This window comes from Patella vulgata, chromosome 2 (assembly GCF_932274485.2).
Source record: "Patella vulgata chromosome 2, xgPatVulg1.2, whole genome shotgun sequence".
In the NCBI taxonomy this organism is placed as follows: domain Eukaryota; kingdom Metazoa; phylum Mollusca; class Gastropoda; family Patellidae; genus Patella; species Patella vulgata.
Genome location: NC_065880.2, coordinates 22,736,288 through 22,748,093, shown reverse-complemented (window position 1 = coordinate 22,748,093; position 11,806 = coordinate 22,736,288). Strand labels below are relative to the sequence as shown.

Sequence of the window (11,806 nt, the reverse complement as noted above, 5' to 3'; positions counted from 1 at the left end):
AATATGTTGTTAAACAAAGCAAAACAGAAAACAATATTTAACATGTAGTCACTGGGAAGAAAGAAAGAAATTTTATAAAACCTCATAGAGTGAAATGTATTTTATTTCTTATCGTGACTTCACGCACACGAAGCGCCCGTTTCCTACCCGGCATTCCTTTACATATGTATGTCCGACCAGCGTTACCCATCTTTGGTCACGATCTAAGATATATTTATGTTATTGGCATAATCCCCTAAGAGTAACAAATCAAATACACGGATCAATAATAATGTCTAGTTTAATTAGATTAGCCATTAACTTACTGTTCCTGGCTTAGTAGTATGTTTAAGAGAATAGTGGCTGTTGGCTTTTCATTGTTATAACGTAATTGTGTAAACTTGAACATCTTTTGTTATAGGTAATAAAACTGGGTCGCATACAGCCCTAGTTACTAACTCCAATTTTAAACCTATACAAACTATATTCTTCCTGGTTGACTTCTTTACTGTGCATTGTATTCTATAAGCTTAAGATGGCAAGAAGTGCATGGATAATATTATCAATCTTCGTATTATCAATATTAATGGTAATACAAGGTAAGGTATCTAATTCTATCTTTTTTTTTATGAAGAAAAGCGGAATACGTGTGTACATACGGTCAAAGAAATAACTCGATTTTACAACTGAAAATAACTGATTAATTTCGTTGCTAAATTTTCTCATTGCCTGGAAGTTGTTTTCTAGACCTATCACGTATTGTTAATAACGTCCCTGGTTTTAAAACGACTTACTCACTGAGCCACCGCGGCTGCGTACCAGGTTTAAAAGCTTCTCCTGATACAATGTCTCTCCACGTTGCAATGGTCCCTAACTTGACGTTGTTTGACCAAAACCGACCCGTAATTTTTTTCCTTTTTTATGACCAACTTACAGGTGAACAATTTACGCGAACACTTTCGTTATTGTTATCAAATGGTTACATGTCATTGCGTGATATAGCCACGATAGCTCTGTAAGTAAGACACTGCATTGCTAGCCTTGTGATGCCGGGTTCGCCCCCATTACTGGCATACAAAGTTCTCCAGACTTTTCCGACGTGGTTTCGCCATGTCCATGGTACGTTACGGAGTGCCTGTCAAGGACAGCTGTCTAGTCGTTTTGACTGGACGTTGCGTGCACGTAAAAAAGCGGTGAAAGTTGGAATTCGATATAAGAGTAGATCGTAGCACCGCATTCCGGGCAAAATTACCCTCATAGCACACTGCTTGGAGTATTTCTGTCTTCATTAGCCCAGTCGGTGCAGAAAAGTAGGACGTTAAACCCCATTTCATTTTGCAATGATTAAGTCATGTATTCGAACCCCAAAACATTCTTTTCATCTAATATTTCTAAAGGCCAGGAAAACTTTAATCACAAACTGAAATTGTATGGCAAGATATCAATAAAATTTAAAAGGTTATTTACTGTACAGGGGGGTTGGATGGCCGAATGGTTAGCACGTGCGCGCTGTATGATAAGGTCTGTCATTGAATCAACTTGCTTAGTTTTGATTCCCCGGTTGTACGTGACAAGGATTGGAGTCGTCTGTCCAACCTCGTGGGTTTTCTCGGAGTCCTCCGGTTTCATCCCACTGTTACAGCACCTACGCGCAAGCGAATTATTAAAAGAAAATTGAACCATATGTTAGTCCCGAAATGACCTAGTTTGTGTCGAGTGGAAGTTAAACCCCATGTCTCTCTATCTATATATTTACTACAGAGCATCGACCACTGTTTCGGTCATTTCCTCATAGCTCACTGTATGGCGTGTGCAAGTCTTCATTATCCCGATAGGTTTAAAAAAAGTAGGTAGTGAACCCTATAAATAAAATGTATAAGGTTAATTACTACAAAGCGTCGACCACTGTTTCTGTCATTATCCTCATAGCTGAGTGTAAGGGGTCTGCCCGTCTTCGTTAACCTGGTAGGTGTAGAAAAATAGTTTGCGAACCCCATTTCATTCATTCAATCATGCTCTCCATTATTCATTGTATTAGGCCTGATTTCCGCATGTACTCGTTTCTACCAGTGAAACGTTCGGTCTAATGCGTTTTTTTACTCGCGTGAAGTGTACGCATGTGGATGTTCACCTTCTAGCCTGGAAAGACGGGTTGTCTTCCACTAAGTCAATCAACCGCTCTTGTTTCTGCAAATTCAACTTGGGAATGGCAGATTTTTTTTGACATGGCGTTACTATAAAAATTCGGTGAATGAAAGTACGCAATGTCGGACTCCATGCTGTAAAGAGAAATCCTCACTTATGACGATGTTTACATAAGATTCTCCAAACGTTTCAGCGATTTGTCTGTACATATGGAAAAACAAAAAAGAAAGTACATACTGCCTACTGTATCGTTTACATTATAAAACTTCATTTTGGCAAGAATTTGTTTTATTTCTCTATAGTTTCAATATATGTATATAATTATCCAATCCATTCATATTTATTTTGGATCATTGCTGTCGAGGAAATATATATGTACGCCAAGTTTAGCTATTGCATCGTTTAACGTCAAAACAAGTTAACCACGTTTACTTAAAAGAATTGCACGATTGAGCAGTTTACACACGTATATTACGTATAATATAGTTCAAAAGAGTCTTAGTTTAGTGTCCTTTTGTTCGCCCTTGTACCCCTTTGTGTTTTAACGGAGCATGAAGCAAAACACATATTACTCATGAATCATCTTCTTCTTCCCTTTTCACACGTGTTACGTTTTATTCAGATGTAACCACTGCGTTATTAAACATTAAAAGTCAGGTTGTCAAGCAGCGAAACAGCAGCTACGACGTGGGAGCAGTTAAACAACACAAACAAATTTAAACAGATTAGTCACTATTAAAGCTCCCAAGGTGTTAACAAGATTTCGTAACATCTTATCGTAGCTGTAATCAAAGAAACATACGCCCACCAGCAGCTAGGTCTAACGAGCAGTTATGACTGACTTGAACAGCACATTCACATTTTAAACAAATCAATTAAAATCATAATTAAAGCCTCTAGGATTCTAACAAGTTGTAATAAGAAAGTTTGGGGGGGGGGGGCAACTCTGAGGGTTATTATCTAACATCGTTGAAATTCATTTTTCAATAGGGCGGAAAGCCTTTCAATTAATTTTAAGTTAAAGAAAGGCGGGTTATTGACTATGAAGATCTTACAAGATTTAGTAACAAGTGAGTATAACTCCGGGAGTGATTATCAAAAATGGTTGAAAATCAAAAACGTCTCATCATGACAATGAGGTCGACAACCCATACCAATTTTTAAAAGATGCGTGGATTAGTATAGCCTCTATGCTAACTAACAAGACGGACGGACGAACAAAAGTTCGTACAAGATGCGAGGTTGGTGACAATATACGACCATATTAAATTACTTAGAATATTGTATGAACGCCGCGCGGCATCGAATAAGTCGTTATACATATTTATGAAATAAATTTCCATTTTATATTTTAGGTGAGAGATGTCCAACTGATAAAGGTAAGTTGTTTTACAATGTCAAGATTATAGCTATTTAGACTACCCTTCTTGACCCCATCCAATGGATACTGATAACTATCCAGAAACATTTTGGGATTGTGAAAAGACATTACCAGTAATTATTCTTTTGCAACCATCTCAGTCGTAATTAACCTATCACCAATAGTAACCCCTAGAAAACCCCTACCCTAAAGCCCAATTCCAACACAATTTTTGATCATAATATCGTTACATCAAACCAATATGCTTCCTTCAAATGGGCGGAATTTACTTTAGTTATGGACACTGTAACCATTCTGAATGTCCACAGCAGTGTCAAGCCACGTCCTATGTCATTAAGAGCTGATGGGCTGTTGTTCAATCCGGAGAATGTGTGTTACGTTGTGCTGAGCTAGCCACGTGATCATTTATTATATATTTTTTACTCCACGTATTATAAGACAAATACTATTTCAGGCCCTGTTGTTAATATGTGTAGTAATTCAACACAAGGAGGATCCAGTATATTACTAGATATAAATATACAACCAACAGATAACTTTAACAGCTGCTCCTGTACACTAAAATTAATACGTCCGGAAGTGGGTACAGGAAGAATAGTTAGCTTTAATTCTACAACTTTAACCAGGTGGTGTTCGTATAATTTAACTTTAAAGACCAAAGCTTCAACTGGTCGGTATAACTGTGACATATCGCCAAAGCCACTACCATATAATCTACAACCAAACGGTGAAGTCAATATATTCTTGCAGAAACATAATGGTTCAGATTTTACAAGATGTCTTGAAATTCAATCATCAGGTAAACATTATAAGAACTGTGTATTAGATAAATAGAATTAAAACTGTGTATTAGGTAAGCAGAATAAAAATGTGTATTAGGTGAGCAGAATTAAAACTGTGTATTAGGTGAGCAGAAATAGACTGTGTATTAGGTGAGCAGAATTAAAACTGTGTATTAGGTAAGCAGAAATAGACTGTGTATTAGGTTAGCAGAATTAAAACTGTGTATTAGGTAAAAGTAATTAAAACTGTGTATTGTCCCGATCTTAACAGAGTCTCAGAAATAAAAATCCGTGTACGTATGAAATTTAATAGCCAAAATATAGAGGAATGGTGTATTTATCATGTCTTCGACCTCGATTATGCTAGGGAAGAAAGATTTCAGAAACACCCTCGACAGAAAATCCTCGGGCTGGCGGCCTCGGTTTTTCTTTTTCTCGGGTTATTTTCTTCAGTCTTTCTTTGACCAGCATAACCTCTGTCTCGTGCTTTATCCTACACATATTAACTACGTTAGCCAACTTTTGTTATACAGTTCCGTTAATGACACTGATCCGATCGCTCGTGACAAAATAACCGTTGGTCCAATCTTGGTGTTCTCGTAATTATATTTTAGTTGCGACTTATAAGCTTCTACGACAGATTCACCAAGTCACAAGTGGTGTATGTACCCGGTGATTCCTAATAACGGCGCGAAGATTCATAGAGGATCTTTTCTTTCTTTGTAAAATATTATACATGTATTAGCCAATAAAAACTACTGCATATACTTTGCTAGGTGCAAAGCGCCCTGCAACATAAAATTCATTCCTTCTTCTAGTTTATCATTTATTTATGTTCGTTTAAATTAAGATATGTATATGGTATAGTGTTTGAATAATCACCTGTTTTGTTATAGAAACGCCCACTGAACTTCTGGTTGAATGTTCTCCACCTACACAGGTTACTCCTTCAACAACCATGTCAACCGAAGAAACAACTTCTGGTGATGATATGATCTTTAGTTCTACCGACAGTTTCGATTTTACCACTTTGGACCCAAGTACAAACCCGCCAGGTAATTATTGGGGTATTATTGCGGTTTCACTTTGTACCACATAAACCACATGCAATTCCAGAATCGAATAGATATGTAAACGATGCAGTTTAACTGCAAGGAACTGAACTAAATCGCGTACCAAATCAAACGACGACGCCTTTGTTTAAAGGACCATTGGTAAAATTAGATAAAAAGCTAACAGTTCTCGCTTTAATAGTTAAAAATAGATAATGGAAACCGCATATGCTGAAAAGTTCAGTCAAATTGCTTCACTCTGATATTAGCGATTCAGTATTAGGCTCACCTCGATCGGCATTACTACCGTTTTACGATCATCATCATCATCTCGCTTATCCATTTGTAGGTTAAATCGGCCATCACAAAACGTATTCAAATCCATTAAATATCGCAGACTAACGATTGCATCGAAAGTTGAGTATGGTCTTGATAAGTTAATTAATGTCAAATTAATAAGTTAGATAACATTTCAGGCCTCTAACTCTTTCCGAAATTTGTTAGGGATGAATGGTTTTAATAATGTAATAACAATAATAAAGAAAAAAACATTTAAAGAGATATGGCCTTTTTTAGTAAACGTAAAGAATATGGTCAATTCTTACAATGTTCGCCAATACGGTATATCGAGGAGCAACGGTTTATATATTTGGTCAGTATTCAAATCAGTGGAAGAAAAAAAAACCAAACACGACATATATATACGCATTTCTTTCACGATATAAGTTGAATTGAGTCGCTAAACTTAAGGACAACAAAGCTTATATTTCTACACATATTTCATTTAAGATATAAGTTGAATCGAGTCGATAAACCAAAGGACGGCAAGTATGCGTTTATCGGCACGCAGGTTCAACAAAGCTTATATTTGTACATATAAGCATTTCTTTCACGATATAAGTCGTTATTATTGTTCAGGAAGTTGATTCGTACGTCAGAATTGTACGTCAGAAAAAAGAAATATGTCGGTTAATCGCCCCAGTTCACATAGTTATCTGAGGTTTTTGGGGTTTTTTTTAATTTAAATTTCATTCGCAGTTTCAAGAACCACCGTTGGGGCTATTTGAAAAGAATGAATTTTAGATTAAAATAAATAACAAAAAACAATATTGTGATGGGTTCTATGTGAACCATGACATAAACATTTATGGTCCTATTTTGTATTTTGCTTTTCCCTTAAGCTGTGTTTACAGTTTGTTGAAGTGTATCTGTTTATTTACCCCCCAACGGCTCGAGTTTTAGCGTTGGGAGTGTTAGCAAATTAAACAACTTCAAAATCGTAACGACCTTTATACCGACAAATATATATCTTGTAATATAATCAGTTTAATATGTGACAAACGAGTTCAAAAATTATAACTGAAAGCCTTTAAGATGCATCCCACAACATTATTAACGGATTTCAAATAAACGTATAGCAAATTGCGTATGAAAGTAGCGACACTCAATTTAACTAGAAAAATATGATATTCCCTAAATAAAAAACACCCTATTAGTAAGCGCAGAGGGGCAGCACCACACACAATTTACACTAAAACAAATACATGGACAAGACATCATACTCAGAAACTACAAATAAATAAACAATTCAAAAAAGGTGAATGGTGCGCACGTGAAAGGGCAGTGGCGTATCCACGGTATGGCAAAGTAGAGCATTTGCCCTGGGCTCCATGGAGAGGTACTGGCATAGGACCATTGCATCAGTGAAAGCAAGGAAGGTACAATATTGTAATTTTCATGTAGTGCCATAATTTGTTAATTAAAAGATTAACGAAATTGACTTGTATTTTTATGGTAATTTTATGTTATCTAAAAGAAATGTTTGTCAGATGTTTAGACAGGGGCGTAATTCCAGTGCTTGTCAGAAGATACGCCACTGCTGTAAAGAATCACTAACTGGAACCTGTCGGCTTATTGGCCGAATAGTTAGCGGTTGTGAGAACAGTGAGCGACTTAAACGTACGACAGAGTGTCATTACTGCACGGCAAAAAAGAAGTGGTAAATGGAGGGCGAGTAACGGCAAATACAATCTGTATTGCCCCCCCCCCCCCACACACACACACACATACACCCGTTACTCAAGTTACGTGATAAAGGTGCGTAAAATAGATTTTAGAATTACCTAGCGATTTTAGTTTTGAGAGGGATTTTAAGCAAACTTTTGATAGATATAATAGTTTGAATATGTTTTTAGTTCAAATATATCAAATACACAGTTTGTACATTAGAAAGCATCTTAAGTCACTAAATAGCCGGTTGTTGTGACCATGTAAACATCAATAAAAATATACATGAAGACTGAAAAGGTAAACGATGAGCCATTACATCTGGACATTTTCTAGGGGACACCACGCCGGAAAATCCAATGAACTTTCTCGGCCATCACCGGGAGCGAACCCGCGACCTCCAGACTAGCGAGCCAGTGCCTTACTCACTTAGCCATCGTGGCTCCCACAATCATTTCACAATTATCTGATACAAAACTCGTAAGCATCACCGGGAGCGAACCCGCAACCTCCAGAATAGCGAGCCAGCGTCTTACTCACTTAGCCACCGTGGCTCCCACAAACATTTCACAATTATCTGATACAAATGTCTAAAAGATGACTGACTATATTGTTTGGCAATACACGGTCAAATGATCGTATAGTGGAAATATTTCCATGACAAGAAATTCACATTTACCTGTTTTCTATCTCATCCTTCCGCCATAAATCACTGATATTAATAACAAATCCTGTATATTCAAACCGTTTTCATCATCTTTAGATCAAACAAGTTACCAAATTTATATATTTATAGACAACATGTACCAAATTCGTGAATTTCTGAAATATTTAGTCGCTGGTTCCTTCTTTGCCCTTCTAGACCTATACCGTCTAAGGCAAATATGTTTAAACGGGCTGTTTACAAGAATTTCAAGATTTACCTTAGATTCTGCGTGTTACTCAACTAGATGTCTTGGCAACGCATGGTTTCCATGGGTATTATGTTTAAGAAACTTGGTGACCAGTTTCTAGTATCGCTCTGAATTCATAATTTAAATTATCAGATTATTAAAGCTGATATAAAACAACACTGTTCTGTGGTTAACAATCACTAAATTAGAGCTTAAAATATTATCAGATGTTCTTGACAATTTAACATACTATTGTATATTACAGTTGGTGCTATTATTGGTGGATTATTTGGTGTCGTAGCAGTAATAGGTTTGGCTGTTATCGGTGTTTGTCTTTGGTGAGTCTTTTTATTACTATAAAAAATACATTTTGAGATAATTTATTAGATTTAAATGACCTCCAAGGACACTTGAATTAGATAAATCTACAAAATCATTATTATTATTATTATTATTACATGTATATAACAATACGTAGACATGGCAACCTGGATTGTGTATGTTCTTTTTGAAACGATCGCTGTCGGGATATTTGGATACAATATAACAAATAAAATGATAGCAGATGTCTCCTTTCATTTTTTAGTAGTTTGATCATTTTTATATTAATATTTAAGGTTATTTCATGCGTATACATTAATGTACAGTCACGCATATTTTAAAAACAATAACTTTTCAGATTTATTATTTCCTTCTGTTTTATCTTTGTTTAAATGTTTTCTATAGGAGAAGACATAAAAGCAAAAGAATGGAAGACGAGGATCCGACTTACAATACCATAGGTCCAGAAGATGCTTTTAATATATCACAGCATGGGTCTCAGAACCCACCAATACCATTAAGACCCTCGGGTTATGAACCTGTTACTTCAAGTCAATCACAAGTGAAGGGAGGTGTTTATGAGAACTCTCCTTCGAAACTATCAACATCCCCTGATCAGGCTTATGAAAGTCTGACTTCATCCATGTCACCATCTTATGAAAATATTGCTGCAACAGCCCCAGAACATGGTTACGAAAGTCTACGCTTAAACTAACCTAACCAACGCAAATGCACTGATCTAGCTCGAAGCAGTGTTTATCAGTTGTTTTCTTTGTCTTGTTTTATATTCCATATTTTATATTTGACTGGATTCTAAAATCCTATTATGACCGTCTCGCGTTCTTACTGGTATACTGTAAATAGTCAAAAAAATGTATAGTTCTCCAAATGGCGCGAAGACATTTTCAATGACCGGTGAGTGTACAATCAAGCCCACTCAGTTATTTGAACTGCAGCTGTTCTTTGTAAATGTTATTAAACGTAGCTGTTTAATTTTGTTTTTCGTTTATTTTGCACATTTCGATTACTATATAATGTTACAATTTTGTATTTCGTTCATTTTGTATTATGCGATTATTATATAACAATGTGTTAAAATTTTGAAATTTTATTTTATTATGAGAGTATATATAATCCTAACAATTTTGTATTTCGCTTATTTTGTCACATAAGAACTATAAAAACCTAATAATGTTACAACTTGTTGAATTTCATATTTATTTTATGCTGTATTATGAGTTCTTTATAATGATATCAGTGTTACAAGTTCTTTGCTGATGAACCTTATTGATGTTATATAATTGCCAATATAAATCCTTGGCATTTTTTTTTTCTATCTGGGACATTTTTTTACCGGATAACAGGATGTTTTAATATAGAAGGATATGGTTACTTGTACATATTAACATGAACCTTTAACAGGACTGGACACACAATGGTCGATTACATCACAATTAATGAAGTTAATAACACTATGTAGAATGAGGTGTAATTAAACAAGCGATTCCATGTTCATGTCCTGTCCAACCTAATATTATTTGCACATGTCTATCAAGCGTGTAAACAATGGCGTGCACGTTAAAGAGTAGGTCGAAGCGCCGAAGTCCGGGAAAAGTCGGAGCAGAATAGTAGGACGTTAAACCCCATTTTATTTCTAATACAGAATGAAATAGTTCCCTGCATATATTATTATTACAGGACTCGACTGGACACATAAGTCGGTAACAACACGACTAATAAAGATTACAATGTTGAAGGGGGTGTAATGTTCATGTCTGGTCCAACCTTTGATAAAGACCGGGTAATATTATGTGAAACTTAACTCAATAATAAGTAGTAATTACATTAGATAGAATGGTCACATTTGGACCGACTATTCCCGTAAGCTGCAATTGGTGTCTTAATAAAATAGTAAACAAACCATGCAACCTCCACTCAGTCTTATATTATGTAAGGGTTAAATCTGCCTATTCAGTGCCTTCCCTTTAGCCTCATATGTTATATAAACTATTAATATGACATTTATTAACGTGACAAGCCCATAAAAAAACCTCTCTGGATCATCGGATGGAAGTGATTTTCAATGGATTGAAACACGATCTCCATTTATTAATTTAATTTAAACGTGGATAATCGAGACTTTGTTGATGATCGTAACAGTGGTACTTGACAATGGAGACGTCTTTAATCGAAATATCAATTCAATTCAGTTCAAGACATTTTAACCTAAAATGTTAAATCCGGGTCTACACTTTCAAGTGTAAACTCAAACTTTTTAAAGTCTACCATTATAAACTCATAAGGCTGAATTTAGAGAAGGTGGGCCAGAATTCAAACCTGTCTAGAAGTTAGCATGGGACGAAAACTGGCATTAACCTTAAAGGATTGCTTGGCCAAGACATTCAAAGAAGTACCCGAGGAAGCCGCTTTCTAGGCTGCATACATGCCATGGAAAATAAAATGATCACACCCTTCTTTAACTTTCCTTTCAAATCAATGAAACATTCGCTATTTACCGAGTTTAAGAGCTATGAACCTATTCATTAGCCATGAATATTGATGTCCTAGTCACGTTTCTAAAGCTTGTTATAAATATCAGAATACAAATAAAAGGGAAATTACTCCACTTTTCAATACATCCTGTTTCACCTGTATCGGAGGTAATTGAGCAGTGGACGTGTCTATAATTGTGTTATTTGTACCAATTTCAATGATTCTATCCAGAATACATGGTAAGAATTTATAATTGTTTCACGTATTATTCTTATAAATTAGATTATTATGCTCGCAACCGTCACTTCATTATCACAAATCTCCAGACCGATCTACTGCATGTTAAGAATAGCGAAATATTGCAATCTGCGAAACTGAACTTTTTCATTTAGCATTTAATTGATTTTACAGTTTCCAATTCGATTGACTTATGGATCTAATACTTACCAAATAATTGCTATCCCAAGGGCATTCCTGCTATTTTCTTCATCAAAATCCCAAACCCAAATATTTAATTCAGCTTTTTAAATGGCCTTATCTTTTTCAATTTGATTGACTTCAAGATATAATGATTACCAATTTCATTAGATGTTGTGTTGATTGTTTACAGGAAATAGCTGTCCAGATAATAGTAATGGTAAGCCATTTACAAAGCCACTCTGTTTTCAAACGTTTTATACGATTTTGCAAACCATACTGTTCAGATTTGGTCTTGTCGAAATACTCATCTTTGTTCAAGAAAGGTTAGTTCAT

General features: G+C 35.6%; 1 protein-coding gene across 2 annotated transcripts; it reads left to right on the top strand.

The window, feature by feature from the left end:
* Positions 1-466: 466 nt before the first annotated feature.
* Positions 467-9,768, top strand: LOC126811636 (uncharacterized). 2 transcript variants are annotated; one of them, XM_050537421.2, is made up of 6 exons: positions 467-578; positions 3,480-3,503; positions 3,960-4,304; positions 5,184-5,342; positions 8,505-8,577; positions 8,966-9,768. In XM_050537421.2, the coding sequence occupies exons 1-6, from the start codon at positions 515-517 to the stop codon at positions 9,273-9,275; spliced, it is 975 nt and encodes a 324-aa protein (XP_050393378.1). In that variant the 5' UTR covers positions 467-514; the 3' UTR covers positions 9,276-9,768. The 2 variants fall into 2 exon arrangements, with proteins under 2 accessions (XP_050393378.1, XP_050393380.1); XM_050537423.2 differs by lacking the exon at positions 467-578 and adding an exon at positions 2,820-3,194.
* The last annotated feature ends 2,038 nt before the right edge of the window (positions 9,769-11,806 follow it).